The sequence below is a fragment of the Electrophorus electricus genome, chromosome 10 (genome assembly GCF_041902795.1).
Source record: "Electrophorus electricus isolate QZ-2024a chromosome 10, ASM4190279v1, whole genome shotgun sequence".
Lineage (NCBI taxonomy): Eukaryota > Metazoa > Chordata > Actinopteri > Gymnotiformes > Gymnotidae > Electrophorus > Electrophorus electricus.
The window spans coordinates 23,706,822-23,729,776 of NC_137506.1; the positions used below are offsets into that span (position 1 = coordinate 23,706,822).

The 22,955-nt window shown below is 43.2% G+C and overlaps 1 protein-coding gene across 2 annotated transcripts in view; it reads left to right on the plus strand.

The window, feature by feature from the left end:
* The first annotated feature begins 1,466 nt into the window (after nt 1-1,466).
* kif26ab (kinesin family member 26Ab) overlaps nt 1,467-22,955 on the plus strand; it is a 75,816-nt gene continuing 54,327 nt past the window's right edge. Inside the window, exons 1-2 of one of the 2 annotated variants that reach the window (XM_081721871.1) lie at nt 1,467-1,999; nt 4,023-4,262. In XM_081721871.1, the coding sequence (XP_081577997.1) occupies nt 1,865-1,999; nt 4,023-4,262 (375 nt within the window). In that variant the 5' untranslated portion in view covers nt 1,467-1,864. Of the gene's footprint in view, nt 2,000-3,582; nt 3,837-4,022; nt 4,263-22,955 lie in introns of those variants that run through there. The other variant, XM_027000277.3, reaches the window with a different exon arrangement.

A 22,955-nucleotide genomic window follows, 5' to 3' on the forward strand; every position in this document is an offset into this window, starting at 1 on the left:
GCATGTCGGAGTTGCCGTGCCTCATCCAGCGTGTAGGGGTGACCACGCCAGCGATGAGAGCAGATAGGTTAGAGGCTGCAAGTGGTAAATCACCTTTATAGCGGAGTGTAATCATCAGGTCCTAAAACACTAACGTATGAGTGACCCCCACCTTTTAAGAAGCTGCGATCCATACCACCCTGTCATCTCAAAAAGAATTGTGTGTGTGTGTGCGTGCGCGTGCTTACACGTGTATGTGCGCGCGCACGTGCGTGTAGGGTTTCATAGGATTATGTGACGATTCTACAAAGTACAAAACACGAGCTATTGAAGCTCTTAAATACTGTGATATTGTGTTCACGGTCGAATTTGTCTAAAATCAGCAGCCCCATTTTCTTAATCGGGCAGCATTGACGGCTCCTTCAAAACGGAAACGACTTTATTATGTCAGTGATGTCTGCCTGCTTATCTACAAGGAGGTCCTCTGTGTGCGCAAGATAAGATTTGTATTAAGAGACCAGCAGTAATGTCCTGTATTTCCAGAGTCAGGGTATAACCAACCTAATCTAATACAATAACCTTAGAATTTAGGCCGCTCGATTGCTACACATTTTAAACAACCTGAGAGCGCAGAATAATTAGGTGGATTCGTGACAGATTAAGCCACAACTGATCAAAAATCACATACAATAGTTTAGGCGGATACGTTTGTAATATGAGAGTGTAACTATTCTGAAACCATTTGGCTTCAAATGCTTAATTGGAAACAGGCGTGATGCGAGTTCACCTTTACACTAAACGTGTGTGCGTCTCTCTCTCTCTCTCTCTTTCTCTCTCTCTCTCTCTCTCTCTCTCTCTCTCTCTCTCTCTCTCTCTCTCTCTCTCTCTGTGCATTCGTGTGTGTGTGTGTGTGTGTGTGTGTGTTGGAAATACTTAGGTATACAAAATCTGAGAATAATTCCACAGTGAGGTACTCTACTCCGTATAAAACACTCTCAAAGCCCGTTTTGTGCTCTATCACCCATATATCCCGCTGTTATATATATATATATATATATATATATATATATATATATATATATATATACACACTTTATTCATTTTCAAAACCAATATATATATATATATATATATATATATATATATATATATATATATATATATATATATATATATATACACTTTATTCATTTTCAAAACCAATATCAGATTGCAACATCTTCACTGGGACCTTGTACCAGCTCAGTTGACTCGGGACCACTGCAGATCCCAGGGGTGAGAACGCTTGGGCTAAGCGCTGCGCCACGTGGGGCAAGGCAGAAGAACCAGCACGATCCACGCATAAAAGCCCACTGGCAGCGCAAAATGTGAGCCCGTCAGCACGGACCATAAGTAAATAAGGCTGGGAAGAAAGAGCGAACGAGCGAGCGAGCGAGCGAGCGATCGAGAGAGAGAGAGAGAGAGAGAGAGAAAGAGGTGGAGTTGCTCAAGGTGGTCCTCGAAATACTAACATGATTTTTTCAATCGTGGACCTGCAGTGTAGACAGACAAGGCGTGGATAGTTAGTGGTAAGGAAAGTGTCTCAGAGGGATATTTGCTGTTTGGTTATAGCGCTTGGATTACGGGTGGAATATTTGGCTTGTTGGTTGTTTGGACATTTGGGATAAACAATATTTTTAAACAATAAAGATAACTCAGAAGACCCATTCCGGATAAAGGAAATCGCTGTAAATGAGTTATCCTTTGGATGTAAGACACAGGGCATCTCTGGGTAAAAGCAAAATTTTGGTAAAATGTGAAATGACTCCGCGGAGCGAAACGCAAATGACTTTTCCATATTCGACATAAACAGGCGGATCAGTTCTGTTCAACCTGATAACTAACAATGGATTTACAAAACTCTGAAGATTCATCCGTATCGGACAAACCGAACCCCAGTCTCATTGACTTGGGAACATTCTTTGTGGACTCTGACATAATATTTGGATTTACAAGTCATCTATTAAAACGAAAAGCAAAGGTAAGTGAATTTAAGTGGCAAAAATGCAAGGGAACACTCTACAAGTTGGCAGCAAATATGTGCAAGGTTGCCAATTTGTGATTTCTCAATACCTACACGGGAGTGGCATTTTATTATTTTCAGGACCGAAAGCAGCTCTCATTCTCAGTTACTGACGGACCGTCCATTTGTACCTTCAACTTTGTCACAAGGCAAGAAATCTGAGAACCGTTATGCTTAAACATCCCGCTGCTGTGGACTCGTTTCAGCGTTTCGGGCAACAAGTTCTGCAGACGGCAGTGTAATGATGTGTGGGTCAGACAACGAGCTCGCCACGGTCGAGCGAAAGCAATTAGTAGAACAGCCTATAGCATATTGTAGAGCTAATATCAAGACGAACGGGTAATCACTCACCCACAAATCCGTGTCTACACTCGTTATCACACATAACGGTCTTTCATGCCAGCTACTTCTGCGCAAGTTCCGTTGACCTCATGGAAAGTGTAAAGCGAAATTGGATTAAAGGAATGAATCAAAGTTTTTAGTGCACTTAATTAAGTGGCTTTTCAAAAAAGTATGAACACAATGGAATCTGGGACGCTTTCTAGATTGTCAAATTTGGGATGCCGTTATTACCGTAATTACCGGCTCCTTTAATTTGGACGAATCATCAGGTCTTTTAATTGAGTGTCTGACACCAAAAACCAAAAAGGTTCATTTGCCTTCGGGCTTCACGCCAGGTTCCAGTTTCAATCGGTTTAAACGATTCAATAGCTGTAGTATTGTGTACTTAATAATGATTTCGGTTTTTGTTTAATAGGCTATAAAAGCAAGTTGTTGCTTCTGCATAAGCTCCATATAGGCGATGCAGCGTGTGTGCGAATTAAAGAACTCGGTGCATTACGTTTGAGTTCTGTGCTTTGAGATTTATTTTGAAGCAATATTGATTGTTCTTATCGTGTGACTACGCCTGACAGACAAAGAAGTGGGGAAAGGAAAAACCAGTTGGGCTGGGACTTCAATCATGTGATCACAGTGCATCATCAACATCAAATATTTGCATATTAATTAAATATTTAACAATTATTTTAGTTTTTTCAACCTCAAAGGATGCAATTTGTAATTTGAAAGAATTGTCAGATGGTGGCGCCAGAGTAATAAATAACGATCTGACTTCACGCGCGTCAGTCGCGGTAGCAAAATGGTCACGTTTAACTTGAATAAAAGGACAATTTACGACCAACTTGGATTTATTATTAATTTAATGGTATTTTCCAATATGCAAATTGAAGAAAAATATTTAAAATGAAGGATTTGTAAATAATATTTAAAGCAGCACTAGAATTTCCAATAACCTAAATTAAAAATACGGTTTGAGTGTGATTGCCCTTTTTGCTGTTCCATTAAGACAACTTTATCATCTTTTTGTATGCATGTACAAATCTGATATATGGTTTATGATTATTTCGATCTACTGAAGACACCAAAGGGAGTTTATCTTAATTTTTCGGTTTGACGCTTCTCAAAGGCTATAAAATGGTGTGCGCTCCGCAAACCCGCCACGCCCCTCCAGTTAGTTTACAGGGCTGCGTAGTGCGCAAATTAACAGTAGCCCAAACTTCACCACCGCTTTTCCACGTCGCCATGGGACTACAACGCCAAACTTTTCTGTTGCAATTTAAACCTGTTTTTTTCCACGGTGCTTCTACTACCACTTGAGCAACCGTGTTGCTAACCAACGTGTATAGCATACGGTTACTTTTAAACAAAACGACGTGATAATTATTTTTTTTTAACCGAGATGAATAGGACTCAGGGTAATATTGCACAGGATCCGTCCGAGACCAAGCGGTTCACTGTAAGTTACAATCTGACTGAGATGTTTTTAATTAGCTTGAACAACTTTTGAATATCTTCCACACTCCAACAACCTTTGCAGCGGGGCCGGTATCTTTCCAAGCGCAGCCTTCACGTGCTGTACGTTTGCAGAATGTGTTGTTAATCAGAGACAGATAAGAAGCCACTGTTGTCTTTCGTTCCTAAGGTTGAGGGGTGTCCCAGCGCAGAGTCATCCTTCAAACGCGATTGGAGTCCGCGGAAGAGGCTCCATTCGGCGGAGGACGCAAGGTGCGCCAGCCGACCTCCTCCCGAAGGCGCAGGCTCCGTGAGCGTCTCCGAATCGGATAGAGACGACATTAAGGCAGACTTGTGCAAGCAATGTCAGTTGATCGTAGCTGAGCTGAAGAAGCAAGCCCTCGCGCTGATTGACCCAGCTTCGCTGAAGGTCAGTGAAAAAGTGATATTGTTTCTGAAAAAACAAACAAAAAACAAAACAAACAAACAAAACCCCCCAAAACAAAACACCAAACAAGACCAAGGTCTCACTGATCCGTTTCTCATCACGAATTCGCAACACCTGTAAAGCTCGTATACGTTGGTGAAATAAGTCATATGTTGTATATTTAAGTAAATATTTGTCACCTTGTGTTGTTGGCTGTGTGATGTCTCTGATGCAGTGTGATATGGATCTTTGTTAGTGTCATAACCTCTTGACCCCAACCTTGTACCTAAAGATCTCTAGAGTGAACATTCCTGTTATTGCATTCCACTGGTGCGTTGCCTGCTAAGAGCACCGTGAACTGTTTTTCTAAATGAACACTTTTGGTTGCCTTCATAACAAAACTGGTCATATCAGATTATTGATCCTATCAGATTACTGATCACATCAGATTATTGGTGAAAAGGTAGCAGTCATGCTGAATGGCAGTGATTGAGATGAAGTTTACAGAACTCTTCCAGTTTGGAATGGGATTAACCCTTTACCACACCACTGTGGAGACCACATGCATGCACAAAAGTCTCCACTGAGTTGTAGGTCATTCTGTCTCCATCAAATATATTGGCAGTGTCCAGAGTTTTAAATAACCCCATAACTACGAAGTTAGCATCACCTAAAGCCAATCCAGACTAACTTTGCAATTCTGTCAGTTTCTAGAAACAGAACATGTTCTGTCATTTATGGCAGAGATCTCCACATGCTCTCTGGCCCAAGGTGAGAGCAGCGATTAACCGAATCAAGTCATAGCGGAATGGTTTTAATAATGTGAGAGACTCAATTATTCATGTGTTTTGGAACCCTTCACTTGTCAAGACCATATGAGATGATCTCTGAATGCTTTGGGAGAATCTGTATAAACAGGTCAAAACCCTCCTATGAACACAGCACTTCAGAGTGATGAAGTCCTTTTTCTTGGCCATAAAGGAGTCTGGAAGACACTGATATTTCCTAAACTAATATACTTTCTGAATTTATATGGGACTAAATCTAAATATTAACATATACATAATCATCTTAAAATATGTATTTATTATCAAAATAAGATGCAGAGATCTTTGATAAAATGCACCCTAATTGCAAACAAATGGATCCGTCACTTAATAAACTGAGTGATTGCTGAATAAACTAAGAATGTTTGCTTGACTGGCATTATGCAGTCATGCTCATGTAGAATATGTTTCTGCTACTTTCTGCACCATACGCTCAGAGTCTCAAGGCCTGGGAGCATGTAGAGTGAGGCTCTGTTTGGAAGTGGCCTATTGTTTTGGGAAACAATGCTTATCTCCCTTCTTTTGCATGGCCCTCGGGGGTGTGCGGTGGGGGGCGAATAGTCGAGTAGGTTCGCTGTGCGGTCTAGGGAGGAAATGGACACCCAGTTGACCTTCACCACACATTCAAAGTGCTCCTGTATGCTCTGTATACCCAGCTCCAAATTCCCACCACTGTTAAATATAGGCTCTCAACTCTTTATTGCTGTCTGAGTCTCTGTGAAGGCTTGCCTTGGGTGCTCTGCTTTCCTTTGTGGTGTTTCAGGGGAAGATCTCACACTTGGGTAGGATTACACTCCCCCATCTCTGTTTGACCCTCCTTATCCTTACTTCAGGTTACCAGAGGGGACAGAGGGGTCTTTGTGTGTGTGTGTGTGTGTGTGTGTGTTTGTGTGTGTATGTGTATGTGTATGTGTATGTGTATGTGTATGTATATGTGTGTGTAATTGGTTAAGCATGGGAACTAAAGGGGTCCTGGCCTCCAGACTGCAGTGCTGGTCTTGTGTGGTCCGGAGGTAAAGGGGGGGAGAAGGCAGAAGCTGTGGGCACAAGCTCTATTGGAGGTTGCGAGGGAAGGGCTCCTCACCTGGAGATCAGAAAGGAGACATTGTCCAGGTGGAGCTGCTGAGTGCTTACCTGTGCTGAACTCCAAGACCCAGCTGATATCAGCTGCTAAGATTTGCCGTTTGCCCTTCGACCTTGTTTTGCTTGACCAATTAAGGATGAAAATGTACAATTTAGAGTTTTAATGTTTGAAGTATATTAGGATATAAGTATATAGGGTATGAGGTATGATGGAGATCAGTTTACCCTAATCTGGCATGCTGGCTGAATTCAAGTGGAGAGCATGTGTGGAACATCATGGAGATGCTGCTTTTGGTTGCTCCTTCTGTTATGAGAGGTAGCAGTGACTGGGATTTGCATAAAGTATTTATTTCACAGTTCGTTACCTGCAAGGTGAACTTTCAAACTTGGGTCTTCCTTTCCTGTTCAGTATATGCATTAGCAGAGTTGGAAGTTACTTAGATTTTAGTGACCTTTTGCCCACCAGAAGGATTGTTCATTACACCATTTCTGGACTTTTGAGATTAAATGTGGAATTTAAATGGGAGCTGCTAGACACTGTCAGAAGACGGAACAGCACACACTTCTGACAGTCCCACACACCAGCCTTATAGGTTACACACTGTTTGGAAATGCAATAGCACACACCCTTTACAATCCCACATACCAGCCTGATGGAGTACACACTGTTAGGAAACGCAATAGCACACACTCCTCACACACCAATCTGATCAAGTACACACTGTTAGGAAACTCAATAGCACATACTCCTCACAGTCCCACACACCAGCTTGATCGAGTACACATTGAAATGCAGTCTTCACACTGTACTGGACTTTTAAAAGACAGAACACAGTGTAGCTTGTATTATGTGTTATGTGTTATGTTGTGGTATATAAGCACTGAAGTTGTAAGTGCTGGATAAAGGAGTGCTGGACTTATAACTGTTGTAAGCTAAATTCCATTACATTTTACATTTGGCAGATGCTGTTCTCAACAATAACTTACACATACTGTCATAATGATAAATGTGTTTTCTGGAATCATTCCCAGGACCCAAGGTTTTCGCTCTACTTGCTCTACCAGGTAAGCAGCGGGAACAGGGCTGGGGCATGGGAATTATGAGCACTGGAATTAAATGTTGAATATGTAAGTGCAGGGCTTGTAGGAGTTGTGTATGCAAGCGCTGGGTTTGTAAGTGTATTGTATGTAAGCCCTGTGTGTGTTGGGTATTCCAAGGCTCTTTCTCTGATGCATACTTGTACAGTTAGCTGACAGTGATGCCCGGCTCAGAAACTGCCTGGTCAGCACTGAAGCTATGGTGACAGGCCCTTTCTTTATAGTCTTCTGTAGTGTGTGTGTTCACAGGTGGCAATTAGTCTTTCTTCATGGCCCACAGCATTTAATGGGGCTGACCCCCCCCCCCCCCCACCTAGGCCATGCCCACGGTGCTCACAGTCCTTTGTTTTATTATTTATTGTCAGCGATTCCTTTAGCTGATATCTTTGAAGAATGACCACTTCTTCTCACACAATGAATGCTGCAGCTTGTGCCTCATAAGTTTCATGTACTTCAGTGTCAGTGTTGAAAATTGTTGAAATTCCCGCATGCTTAACACAGTAAAATGGGTAAAGTATTCACTGAGAAAAAAAAAAACGACTTGGTACTTAACATGTCACAAAGCCTTAAGCATTCAGCGCACAGCTATTTTAGCAGTGCTGGCATGACTTTTAAAGGGACACTCAAATGGTCAGAATTATCCTGAAACTTCTGTGTTGTAAATAGAGATTAACCAGTAAAAAGGAACCTGAGAACTCTCCAGTCCAGCCCTGGATTCCAGCTGCATTGTGCACTGCAATTATGAGATCTTTCAACAAGACTGAGGAGCTGGACACCTGTGTTAGATCAACTCTACCATATGGAGCAGAGCTGTTACCCCTCCCATTGTTGTGGGACAGGGCTGCACACTACATGGTATCAAATTTAATAAGATGAATTGGTGCATGGAGGGGGGCTTTTCGTGGCTATTGTCTAAAGAGAGGGACTGAAGTGGCTGTCATCTATCTCGGTTGGTCACTACATCTCCAAAGCCTTCTGCTATAACCTGCAGGACGTCTGAAACGCTTTCATATTGCAGGTCAAAAGCTTCCACAGCCTTTGGCCATTTTCTGGCCACATGTGTCACCTGATACAGTGGATGCCATGAGCTTTTCCTATGCTGTTCCTATTAACCTTGTTCTAAGGCAAATGACTGTCAGAATGATATTCATGGATGGATTTGGGAAATTAGTGGCTCATTATGAAGACTTAGTTCTCCAGGAAAAATAGTGTGTGTGTCTGTGTCTGTGTGTGATTGAGAGAGAGTGAACAAGCAAGAGCGAGGATTTGAGGGAGAATATGCATGTTTGTATTTGACATGAAAGGTCAGAGTGTTTGGTCTTTCTGGGAAAGGATATGAGGAAAAGGTTAGTGTGCATGGTCTGCCTCTATCACACTGAATTGTGACCCAGCCAGACTATAAAGCTGAATAAGTCAGCTTGATTCTGAGTCTGAGTCTCTTATACGCAGTGATGTAAAACACATCAACACTTCTCGGCTCGTGCATACATCATAGCCAGTATCAATGCACCATTGTAAGGAATGAATTTGGGCTTTTTGAAGCCACTTTTACATAGAACTGCAAAACCACATCACAACCTTGTGATCACTCCAACACCCCATAAACCTTTGAGTAGGCTTCTAGGAGAGCTTATCTGAGCCGTCTGGAAAACTGATGTGAACTTTGTTTTGTTACGACTGCGTGCTTGAGTTAGGTAGGTAATACTTTGCTTTGATGACACCAGCAACAGTGGTTTCTTCCTGCCATATGTGGCATGTTTTTCTCGTGGGAAGGCGGTCCAGTAAAAGGGAAAGCTGCAGAGCTTACTGGAAGTCCTGGTTCGACAGGCTCAGCCCATCCCTTCTCCTGGAGCCCTGAAGGGGGTACAGCCCTGCACACACCAAACCAGCTGCTATAAATCAGTCACCTTTTAGGAGCCCCGGGGGCCGCGTGCTTGCTCCTGAGGTTTGAGCTGGGCACCAGCAGGATTTACAAAGCTTTTTTTCAGCATCCCTGTGGTCTCTGTATCTCTGTATTATTTGTGAGAATATACCAAACCTTCTAATAATGAGATTATTTTGGGTGATCCTTGTTTCCTTCTAAAAATCACATTGTTCAAAACCTTTTTCAGCTGAGTGGGGCGTGACATACATGTACGTTTGAGAAGATCTTCTGGAAATGCCACCTAAATGTGCAAGAATTTCAGTGCTTGTGCCAGCATCTCTGCCTTCCACAGTGGGCAGAGCACTGCACTGATGTGTCTGGCCAGTAAGGCAGTTTGTAGTGGACCCTCTGATTGGAAGAGTAGAAGTGCTGGCAGAGGTCCATGGTGGGCGTACATCATGGCACAGGCTGAACGCCTGGTCGCAGTGGCCGCCTACCAGCGCAGGTTTCTGCATGCAGCTCTCACCTCATTCATAACCTTTCATCTTCCACCTCGGGCCACGGAAGCTGAACCACAGGAAATGATGGAGGCTCAGTGAACTGCATCCATAGCTACTAACATTTGCTTGTGTAAACCTTGGTAACCGATGCACAATCAGCAGCGTTTGAACTTGTTTTTTGCAGGAGGCTATTCAGAGATAACATGGGTATTTAGCTGATAAGCTAAATTGTTTTATTTGCCGTGTCACTTTATGGTGGCAAGATAAAAATGGGTGTTTTTTTGTTTTTTTTTTTCTAATAATTTTCCTCAAGATTTTTGTCTTTTCCTCAATGTGAGCATATGTTTTCCTGAAGATAAGCCAGAACTGATTAGCAATTTTACATATGTCATTCCTGTTGATTGACAGGCCTTGGTGAATGACTGTGAGGTTGGCCTCCAGAAGCTGGGTTTGGATTTTTAATGCACAGTGAAGTTACACACTTCTCCCACTAGGGGCACATGGGTCAGTCTTCCCATATATTTGCTTATACACTCAGTGTATAAGAAAGACAGCCCTGTGCAGTCACAAGAGAAGTTAGGAAATGGTATTTTAATATTTTGTTACTTAATTAAACAGATTGTAATTACACCTTCCCGAGCGAGTGATATAGCATTGTTCTGTTAATGTTATTTGGGATGGTAATATAAATGTTATGTGACACTAGTAATGCCGTGATGGATAATGGTTTCTATTTTAGTTAGTGTGCAACTTAGAAATACCCCACCCAAAGTCCACTTCTGTGAAAGATTGATGTGTGGGGTTAAATGGTTTATTGGTTATATTTTGGGGAAGATGAGTGACAAGGAGCGCGAGAGACAGAGAGATTGGTTGCATAGAGGTGTCTAGTCTAGCTATTTGTTGTTTGGCCTATGTCTCCTCTGTCAGTTTGAGCCTTCTTTAACGTGGCATCAGGTTTCAGTGAACTAACCTATGGATAGACAGATGTCTCCCATGCAGTTTTGTGTACTGTCAGGAATATAATATATATATATATATATATATATATATATAATATTTTAATCTCTGAAGTTTGTGTTCCTAAGAGGTAGTGATATTGATAGAAATCTCAATAATAGGAGTTACCTTCTCCATGTCTGCCCCAAAGCCCATGTGCTGTATTTAAGTAACAGAATGATAGTGTGCTGACTGTGGAACACTGGGCCTGAGCTGAGACTGAGGGGGACAGAGAAGCCAGGTCAGAGGAGTGATAGAGAGGAACAGACGAAAGCAGAGAACGGGGGCAGGAGCAGCAGAGAGAGGAGGTATGAGAGCATTCAGTCTTAATGTGTAGATGAAGAAAGAGCATGGAAACATGCTGACATATCCAGATTAACAGTAACTGCATCTCTCTCATCACGTTCTGTTGGAAGAAGCACCAGAGGGCATGACATGGGAAACAGGCTCCAGGGAGTCTTTGGGCTCTCTGTGTGTATGAAAGTTCCTGTGTGTGTGTATGTGTGTGTGTGTGTGTGTGTGTGTGTGTGTGTGTGTGTGTGTGTGTGTGTGTGTGTGTGTGTGTGAAGATGGAGGCATTAAATAGAGGTGTATACCCAATGTCTGATTGATGTCTGATGCCAGGGGCTGTCTGTTATCAGAGCCAGCAGACTGCCGCACAGATAAAGAAGTGAACAGGTAGGGCTGTCTCCTGGTGGCTCTGAAGGCTTATATTCTCAGACGTCTGGCTGTCTGTCTGCTGACTGCCTGTTTTGGCTTGCACAGGATAACAGGACTGTTTCAACTGGCCAGTCGCAATAAACAGCTACAGCATTTGTGTTTGTGGCACATGAGATGTAGGGCAGGTCTAATATCTGTACCAGACATCTTCAGTGCTAGGCTTAACCCTAATCTTCCTAATTGGGGTCTTTGAGAGAATTTGAACACTAAAACACGTTTCATACAATTAGCTCTACAGGAGAACTAGAACATCTGAAATACACAGTATATACATGTTTTCAAAAAGAAATTGACTTAACTTGTATGTAAATGCTCTTGGAAGAAGAGTCACTTTGGACAGTCTTTGTTTTTTCTTCAAACTAGCAAACTGGTAAGGCAGTTTTAGCTCAGTGGTTAAGATACTTGACTTATAATTGGAAGATTGCTGTTTCAAGCCCTGCTATGGTTGGGCCCCTGAATAAGGCCCTTAACCCACAATTGCTCAAGTTGTACTCATTCATAATTGTAAGTTGCTTTGGATAAAAGTATCAGCTCAATTTAAATAGCAGCTCTGGGCCCACAACAATTGCACAGGGTATGCTGAGTTTTGATATTGGTAGAAATCTAAGTTATAAGTATTTATACTTTGGCAAAATAGGCCTAGTGTGAACATAAATCTTTTCTTGTGGATAAATCTTGCTGAATGAATGAACCAGCTTGTTAGCAGTAGTAATGGAGATGCCAAATCATGCCATACTTAGTTACCTCAATCAGATCTTCTTAATCAAAGAACAATTGAATTTTGGTCTTCTACAATGTTTGGTCCTTTAGACCATGAGGAGAGAGACGAACTGAAACACCCACACACTAGATCTGACCACAAATAGAGGGCTCTTGGCTGTTTCCCTCTAGAACCTTTGAGTGACATGCCTCTTTAAAACAAGTTAACATGGTTCCCTGGGATCTTAAAGCAATGTTTGGGCCATGCTTTGGTTAAAATGCAAACCCTTCTCACTCGATCTAAACTGCCCTGTTCAGCACAGACAACTTGAGTTCCTGTCCCTTTAATAACGAGTCACTGTTCACCCCACCCCCCTTTTCATGAGGTGCTGATGCAAGTACAGCTTTGCACTACCAATTCTCTCTTAATAAAAAACAAACATACTCACACATCCGTAACCATGATTGGGAGCTTTACAAGTGAGCGCTAAACTTTGGTATAAGTATATACCAGTATACAAGTATAAAGAAGGGTATCACAAAAGAGGCTCCAGTTTGCCAAACGACCTCTGAAAGCTGAAGATCATTACAATGCAGTATGTTTTGCAGTATGTAGCAGTATGTGTTTGTGTCTAGGTGCATTTCACAATTTGTTTCAGTGTGCATTTTATCTTTCTATATCAAAGGTCACATTTGTCTGGATCAGATGGGGTCCCATCTCTCAGCCACTCTTAGGAACATAAGCAACTGTCACACATTTACAATAAAGCTGAAAGCAGCTGGTGGTGAATGGAGTCAGTGCGGAAGGACTTATGTTTAAATGTGTATATATACACACTTTAATAGGGACACCTTGCTAGTACTGGGATGGACCCATTTTTGCCTTCAGAACTGCTTTTATTCTTCATGGGTCAACAAGGTAGTAGAAAAAGTCCTCAGACATTTTGGTCCATATTAACATGATAGCATCATGTAAATTTGTCAGTTTCACATTCATGATGCGAATCTCCTATTCCACCACATACCAAAGGCGCACTATTGGATTGAGATCTGGTGACTGTGGGGGCCATTTCAAGTACAGTTCAAGAAAACAGTTTGAGATGATTTGAGCTTTATGACATGCTGGATGATCCTGCTGGAAGTAGCCATCAGACGATGGTACACTGTGGTCATAAAGGGATGGACAACATCAGCGACAATAGTCAGGTAGGCTGTGATTGTCAAATGATGCTCAGCTGATATTAGGGGCCCAAAGTATGGCAAGAAAATATCCCCTACACCATTACATCACCACTAGCAGCCTGAACCGTTGATGCATTGCAGGATGGATCCATGCTTTCATGTTGTTTATGCCAAATTCTGACCCTACCGTTCAAATGTTGCATCAGTCTAGCACCAACAACCATGTCACGTTCAAAGTCACTTTTCTTCCCCATTCTGATGCTCAGTTTGAATGTTCCCTTTCCCATGTCTACATACGTAAATGAGTCTACATGCCTAAATGAGTTGTTGCCATGTGATTGGCTGATTAGATATTTGCATTAACGAGCAGTTTAACAGATATACCTAATAAAATAGCTGTGTGTGTGTGTGTGTGTGTGTGTGTGTGATGTGTTGTGTCCTTGGAATGCCCTAATTTATCCCCCATTGTTTGGAACTCACACTCATATGTGGGTTCCATAAATCTTGGCTTTGAAATGCTAGTCAAAGTTCATGCTCTGGCTCATTTCTTGCTTGAGGGTCTGTCTTCGTGTGTGGCACACACATGGGCCTGTGAGTGTGTGCGTGTTCATGTGTACACGAATGTGCACATCTCCCTGTATACTGTGTCACAAATTTGTGACTGAAAGAAATATTCTGCATTTGTATGATAGCTGCTTCTATTTATTTATTTAATTAATTATTTATGCATAAAGAGGGAAAATTTGTTGCTTGTTGAAAGATGCTTTGTTCCTGTTTTGTGTTAAAAAGCATTCTTTCCTTCATTCTATCAACTATTGAACACTCGAATTCTGTCAAAATGTCACTATGTGACATGCTTTGTGTGATATTGCCGTGCAGTGTGAAGGTGCACCTGTCATACAACCCTGATCATTTTAAAGTCTCTTCATTTTTCATATTTTATTACCTTAAATATAGTCACTTTTCAGGTTGTATTACTTTAAATAGGAACAAAACATCGTGTCCTGGCCCTGCCTCATGTCCTGGTTACTGCCTCATGTCTTAGCCCCCTGCCTCACATCTTGGACCCTGCCTCATGTCCTGGTTACTGCCTCATGTCTTAGCCCCCTGCCTCACATCTTGGACCCTGCCTCATGTCCTGGTTACTGCCTCATGTCTTAGCCCCCTGCCTCACATCTTGGACGCTGTCTCATGTCCTGGCCCTGATTTTAAGTTGTCAGGTTGCCTTGTGTTCTGAGCGGTGAAGATGGAGGTGCTCTATCTTCATCTCTATCTCCATCTTTATCTCAGTCTGTGCTGGATGCCTTCAGTTCACACAAGCAGAATCTATGGAGCCTTGTAACACTTCACTATAAGCTATAGCTTCCTGTTTCGCTAATAGAATGGGCCTTGAACTTCAACTAGGCGAGATAACGGGATAAATGGCCTTTTAAAGACCCACAGAGATATATGTTTGAATCTGACACTGTATGTCAGCTTCCCTCCTGTGTGCTCAGTGAGATGGGGGGCTAAGGGTCATAAAAAGTTCATACATACAACGCATTTTCTCATATCCAGAGATCTAACCAGCTGCTGTAAGCTCTATTTGAGTTGAAGTTGAAAGCCTTAAAGACTTTGCTCAGATAATGACTCTTGAGTGCTTTTCTTGCTTCACATTTATAGTTTCACCTTATGCACTATGGAATCCAAGTGTCTTCAGTATCAGGCTACATTTTAAGTTAACTTGCCTATTTGTAGATTATGCAATCAATAGGTATTAACAAAATAAACCAATAGGATGCGCTCACTCTTGTTCTGGCTTGGTTTTGTGTTAGCCCTTGTCTCTCAATGACCATGTACTTTACCAGTGTCTTAGAAGTCCTTTACTGAACCGGAGTGCCCCTTCCTGCTTCTATGACAATGTTTATGATCTCACTCAGTGTTGAAGCGAGCTGTATTACCAATCTGTTACCATAGCAATGATGTCACAGCTGAAGTGACTCTCTATTACCCCTTCTGTTACCATGACACCATTTATGATGTCACAATAGAACTGTCCATCTCCTAGCCTGTGGTTACTTTAGTGAGGTTTTATGATGTCAGCGTGGCAGAGCTTGTGTTTTATCCCTGCTGTGTGTCAGCTAGTTTACTTCGCACCTCCCTTTATGAGGCCCGCTTCTATCTTTCCCACGCACTCCGCTCCTCAGTGTGGCCACTCTTGTGCCGTTAACTAGAGCAGGTGGGCCTTCGGCACGAGACCGTGAACTTGCGGGAGGGCTGGGAGCTTGGATGTGTCGCATTTCGGCTCCTTTGTTCAGCATGTTGTGTGTCTTGGTTGAAGTTTTATTGTCACAAGCTAATTGTCAGTCACACTGCTGCTTTTTAAACATTGTGCTCAGGTGCACCCATGATAGATTATTATCATGGCAAAAGGGAGCAGCTGGTGTGAGAGTGTCTCATGCTCCACTTTCACATTATGACCAAGCAAAGTATTACAGATAAAAGCCTATTGTTCCATGCGCCATGAATGCATACTTATTCTCTAACAGGGTTTTTCCACACATTTGCGGTTTGTCTGGATGAGGGTGTTGATGTGTTGCAGCCATAAACTAATCTTGTGTTGTGAGGGAAGAGTAAAGTAGCCATTATCCACAATGCCAAACCTCTGGTTTGGTTTTCACTGGCCGAGATCATTAAAGCCTTTATCGTGTTGACTTGAACGGCTGATGGGCTCATCTATATCTATTTGCAGAATACTCCAATTCATTTGTCTCCAGCCATTTTGTGATCGTATACATTGCACCTCTTAGAATGCTTTAACCCTGAGTAGTCCACCCAAGTGTGTGTGTATGCGTGTGTGTTATTACCAAGTTGTGACTGATGCTGTCAGCATGTTTAGGGTGGAATTCTGCTGAAAGCAAGCCGAGGTAAACATCCACAGCATTTACAGCAACAGTAACATTCTTTTTCCTGCCAAGAAGTTTCGACCCTGCGGCCGTTATCTTGGTCAGTTTCCCTGCACCTTTTATGACTCTTCCTGCATCCAAAGCGAGATTCCCACACACATGTCTGTCTAGGCAAGGTGAACACCTGCGGGGGAGGTTGGCCTGGGCCTCCTCCTCACCTCTGCCTGCTCGCATCCTGCCTTTGTAGGAACAGCAGTTCATCTCTGAGGATGCCCTGTATTCAGTCTAACAGTGGCCCACAGGAAGGCCCTCATTCTCTCATGCATCTGTTCACACCTACAGCTGGCATGCAGGCTGGTAGGCAGGCAGGGGCTGGGTGTAGAGAGTGCTGATGTTCATCACAGTGGAATGGTGTGACTGGCAGGACAGTGTTGATAGCAGTTGTGTAAGCTGTGCTTCAAACCTCCCTACCTGGTTACTGATCACTGAATCTAGCACATGAAATAAATACCGTATTGTTCTTGAGTACTTTGTCCATTGAATCCGATGTTGGGAATTGTTACAGGTATAATTAATGGAGTATTTATGATCTATTATATGCCTCATTTTTTGCACGCAAGACAGGAAACTGTCCAGGTGGCAGAGCACTGTAAGGCCCCCTGGGCGAGTTAAGCTATTTTTCAGAAAGGCTTTCCTGACGGTATGTGTTTCTGAGAATCAGTGTGTTTTACACTGCGTGTTTGTCAGAGAGTGAGTTTGTATGTGCGTATGAGACAATGCTTAATTGACTCTTAAACAATGGATAAGGGCAGATCAGAGAGAGCAGTGAAGGGCTTGTTGTGTCTGGCGCTGAGTGGCTTCCTGAACACATGAAAGAACGTACTCTGCACCAACCCCAAGTGGAGCCCCTCTGCACACCTCCCGATGGCCTTCAAAGAGATCCCATACTGCCCTCCCAAACATACACTCATACCTCATTCCCACCTTTACACACCAGGGATAGGTCACTAAACATACACTCATACCTCATTCCCACCTTTACACACCAGGGATAGGTCACTAAACATACACTCATGCCCAAATCCTACCTTTACACACCAGGGATAGGTCACTAAACATACACTCATGCCCAAATCCCACCTTTACACACCAGGGATAGGTCACTAAACATACACTCATGCCCAAATCCCACCTTTACACACCAGGGATAGGTCACTAAACATACACTCATGCCCAAATCCCACCTTTACACACGGACTAGTACATATAAAACAGCCTTCCAGCAGAGAGACGGACGCACGCATACAAACACATTGGTTTTCCTTTGTCTTTGTCTCCTTTAGCTTATCTATTTATTTCCTCTGAATCCTCATAGGGTTTGTGTCTGTGTGTGTGTGTGTGTTTGTGTGTGTGCGTCTCTGTGTGTGTGTGTGTGTGTAACACTGAGACACAGTTATGTGACCCTAATGTGTGTCTAAGGTATATTTTAATTGATTTTCAGACTGAAGCTTACTGCTCAGTATGGGAAAAGTGTTAACAGCTGTGAGAAGGGCTGGTGGCAGCTCTTTGTTAAGGTGATAAAAATAACCCAGCCGGAGGCTCCGCCCTGCACAGTCCAGTCTTTAGCTCAGCACACACGGGTCTCTGGCCAACTTTCCTGTTTTGACAGGAAGTGTTGGGAGATAGCCCACTTGCACAAATCCAGAGTGGGAGAGAGGAGAACCATGCTGGGGGCTTTCCCTAGCTAGAAGGCTCCCTAACCCCACAGACACTGAGCTGCTCTTACACCCTCATGACACTGGCCTGCAGCCTGTGTTTAGGAACGGAAGTGTTCCAGGGAATGTGGCTAATCGCTCCTTGAATGGTGCTCTCCTTCCCAGGATGGCTCCCTCGACCTCGGCAGAGTGCATGCTTCCGAAAGAGCCGACCTGCTTTTGTCTTTCTGTCCTGTCCCACCCGGCATTTTGGTCCGGCTCGCTCCAGATTTGGAAGAACTCCAGTGTTCATACCTCACTTCCTCCTGTGGGAAGGCTCTGGTATGTCAGCACATCACACAGAGTAATATCTCAGTCCATCCATTGCCACAACCTGCCGCAGTTCCTCGTCTGCGTTTGACCACATCTGGGAACACCTGTCCTTCTGGTTGCATTCGTTTGACTGATGAGGGAAGTCATGAGGGATTAATGTGAATGTGTGAAGACCCTAAAGCTTGAGTTTGCACAAGCAGCAACATTTAGTCCCGTGTTCTGTTTTTATTCATTCAAAAAGTCAGCCTGAATTATTTGCAATGAGCAGATGTTATAATGCTACTTAAAATATAAATATTGAGCAGGGATCAGTCTGGATATAGATATTACAAGATTACTGAAAATACAAAGCCACTATGAAAAACTAAAATTCACATTGGAACTAGAATGTTGAATAAATTCAGTATGATTTATCATAAACCCCTTTTTAATGAGCAAGTACAAGGTGTAAAATTTAGCTGTTTGTTGAATAAAGTAATGAGTAAATAATTAAGTAGATCTCGTGTTATTAAAAAAATGTAATTCACTATGTAATATTTACACCATGACATACACTATGTAATATTTAACAAGGTGCATGTCATCATAGACTTCACAAATTTCTGTCCCTTTATCTTCATAAAACCATCACATATAGGTTGAAATTTTGTAGACAGTTAATTAGAGGGGAGACTAATTATTAACCTTGGTGAGACACTACAGCTATTCTCTCCTTTTATGTTTAGCCTGGAACAAGATTTAACCAAACCCCCACTTTATATTTGGCTGCTGTTGTTAGAAAAGAGGCAGTTTTCTGGAAACTGTGTAAAAAATCACTATTAAGGCGTTTCACTCTTCAGGGATCTGTTATAGGACTGACTGAGCTCTGGGCATCTGGTACACTGACATTATTTCCATGGATGGGTTCTGACCTGGTGTTCCTCTACCGCACTGTCCTGTAGGCCTGGCAGAGGGGATTGGGATTTTTAATCAGCAGCACCAAGTGGGCTTCTGTGCATGTTTTGATGTCTCAGGCCAGACTTTCTTTTTCCTGCAGACCATGAGAAAGTGAACTTAAGGAGGAAGTCCCCGTCTTGTTGCACTTCCTGTTTCTGTGCTTTGTTTGGGTGGAGAGGGCTTGATTGAGGTTTTTGTAGCGCTAGACCATCAACATAAACAGATGAGAAGAGGGGTGATAGTGGGTCTAATCAATGGATAAGAGATGTGTGTGTATGTAAGCGTGGGTGTTTTATGTTCATGTATAGCAGATTTATGAATCAGGGACTTTGTTTAGTTTAGTGGATGGGTCTGTGTTTCTTAAGGGCGGTTTTGGGATCTTAGTATGTTCATGTCAGTGTTATGAAGTTGTGTTATGAAATTGTTAACCTGTTTGTTTGGGTGTCAGTCACCTCATAGATGGTAAATGGTAAATGGAGATATGGTGTGTGCATGCTGATATTGGCCTCTAGTGTGACAGCAGAATGTGTGGTGGGGTAGGTGTTTATGGGGTGGAGGAGGGTGATGGGTGGGGGAATGGTTGGGGGGCGTTGGGGGGCAGTGCTCCTGAAGACTCATTTCTTGCAAGGTAGCACTGCCACATAGACATCCACAAGCTGCACTATTAGTTGACCTTTAAACTGTGACCCCTAAGCCTGCCAGGAAGCCCTCAAGCACGAACTGAGAACATGCTTACGCATCCTTCAGGTCACATTTAGAGGTGGCGTGAGTGTGTATGTGTGTGGGGGAGGGGGTATGGGTCAACCCTATGTATAGCTCAGTCAAGATCAGAGACTGTGTTTGATCAAGCATTGTAAACAAAACCTTTGTCCTGGTATTCACTTTTGTTTATGAAAGTGCTCAAATTAATGACCAGGATAGCCAGGGTTGTTTAAGGACGTGCAGAGTAAACATGCGAAAGGGGTGCAGGGTGTGTGCAAAGCTCTGGTGAGCTGCTCTGCCACTGATAAACCATAGACGTATTGGACTGGGTCCCCATGCATATGCAAATGAGGCTGGCTTTAGGCGTGCCCCAGCTGGCTCTCCTGCATCATACAAACACCTGTGAGATCATGATGGTTGACATTCTGAATTGCTTTCAAAGTGTAGGTGCTGTGTTGAGGGTCTCACATAGGTCTGCTGTAGCAGAGAAAGACCAGCATTTGTTAAACATTATAGACGAGTCATGTCTCATGGCTCACTGTCCTGGCTCGAATGAGTGTGGAGTTCAGATATGGGGGAGAGAGGAGACTGAGAAGACAGAACTACTAGTAGAACCACTAACACATCAACATTTCTTTCTTCTTTCCCCATCATTTCTATGTTTGGTGTGTAGTGGGTTTTCGCTGTTGGTGGCAGTGTAACAAAAGCAATCCACAGTACCACATGTAAGGTTCTCTGCCCACTGAGCCTCCTCGCACTAAATCTGACCCTGACCCTGACCCTAACACTAACCCTGAGCCTACAAAAACCCTAACACAGAGCCTTTTCTGCCCTCATGTAATTGTGCCATTTCAGTGTAATCCTGAGCCACACCCCCTTCCCCATCCCAGCATTCTCCTGACTGAATGCGGAATGGTGGTGGGGGGGTGGGGGGGGCATTTCTCGAGAGGTACAAGACTGTTTACAGCCTTCCCTATTCTTCCTGCCAGACACAGGGACTAAATATCCATTGTCACTATTCTTGATAAGTTTAAAAGAGAGAGAGAGAGCATTGCAGGAAATGTTCCTTTTACAATTGTTAAGTGGATTAGTGTGTGTGTGTGTGTGTGTGTGTGTGTGTGTGTGTGTGTGTGTGTGTGTGTGTGTGTGTGTGTGTGTGTGTGTGTGTGTGTGTGTGTGTGTGTGTCTTCAGCAGTCCATGTGCCTGGTGTAGATATAGATGAGTTCTGGGGATTCTCTCTTTCTATCTGAGCATCTTTATTGAGTTTGTCTAGACGTCTCTATTAGCCCAAAGGAGGCATTCAGTTCATTCCTGCTTTAGGACCCTCTGATGTCTCGGTCAGCTGCAAATATCTGCTGCACACACATACACTCTCACACACACTAACCCCCCCCCCCCCACCCACCCACCCATAATAGATGGATAATGGGAAAACAGAATGTTGTTGACAGCTGCAGGATTTCATGTTGTTGCTTGACAGACCAAATTGTCAAGATTAATTGAGGTCTACAGAGGCCGTTTGACCTGTTCATTTACTAGTTAATGTGCATTTCCTGATTTCTCACCCAAACCCTTCCCATTATTCCGATGGCCAGCAATAACTTACTGAACCAACTAGCTTGATGCTATGATTGGATGAAAAATGGATCAGGCAAATATGTTCTCAGTGTATTGCATGAATGTCTAAAGTTGTACAAATGAAGAAGAGTGTATTGAGGTAAATATTCCCAAATGCATCATTTTCATTAACCATAGCTCCTCAGTTTCTCAGAACTGTATTTAGTTTTAGTTACAGCTATTTTTCAAGACTTCCCCAAAACACAAAATTTGATAAGTCTAATTAATTTTCAAGGAGTATATTTAACAGATGGGTGACTTATTATGCATGCAGCAATCATAGTGCAGTAAATGAATCACAGCAATCTAAAGTTTGCCCACTTAGACCGGTGAATGTGGCAGTTCAGGCTGTAAATGAACAGGCTAATTAAGCTCATGTGCAGCTTAGATGAGCCTCAGAAATTGGAGCCCAGCACTGACTGCTGTAAAGAGTGTGTTCTCATCAGGACCTGCGCACGGCGCGTGAATGAGGCGCTCGCATGCAAATATATTCGAGTGTTTACCTCTTCTTGTTTGTGTTTTTCACTCTGTAATTAACTTCTCCCCCTGTCCTTGTGCGGAGGTGTGTGTGGTAAGATGGGGGAGGCGGGGCTATGCCCAACGCAGCTGTTTCTGTCTATGTCGCCGGCCGTTAGGAAAGCTAACACCGTTAACAGGGAACCTAATGGAGGCTTTGTGAAGTTTGTGAGTTGCTGTTGATTCAGTGCAATTATTTGCATGTGTGTGTGTGTCTGGAGATGTGTGTGTCTGTAATCTGCTTGGTTCTGGAATGTGTGTGTGTGTCTGGGGAGTAAGCGTGTGCCTGCAGCGTATGCGTATGTGTCTGAAGCATATGCGTGTGCCTGCAGCGTATGCGTCTGTGTCTGTGTGTGTCTGCAGGCTGTGTAGAGGAGCAGCTGGAGCGTTTCTTCGTGATGTGGAGCATAGCGTTTACTCTTACTGTTCCTACTGGGGCCATTTACTATAGTGCTGATATAAACAGTCATTGGTTATTTGATGTTGTGTGTCTCCAATCTTTACATTATGTTCATGACTTAAGTAGTGCTCTCCTGGTCACAGACAGGCTCTCACAACAATTTTATTGGTGTCTGGCCTGTTTATGCGTCTTATTGGGCCTTCAGTGTGTTGCATGAAGGGGTCACACGTTCCTCTTAGTGCTTTGTCCCAGAACTGAGAGCGCACAGACAGCGAATGTTCAAAAGAATGCCATGTCTGGCAGGACCAAAACATTTTCCTTTCCTAAGTCCATTATCATTACCTCCCTTAAGATTCTGCCACAGACGATTAGAGGATTAAAGTGAGTAGCAGATCTGTCTTTTGGTCTGGGTGAGACCACAGAGATGTACTGAAGAGCTGTGGTTTCAGCACACGCCACTCAGCACTTCGACAGTGGGCTCGCCCTGTTCAGGGCTCAGCCTCAGAGCCTCTGCCTTGTGGGCTGTCTGAGGGCTGTCTAAAGGCGAATGGTACGCAGACGGTGCTGGAGTCTGTATCTTATCCTCATTAGTGGAGGAGTGAAGAAGCCCCCCAGTCCCACGCTTTACCTGCACCACTCCCTC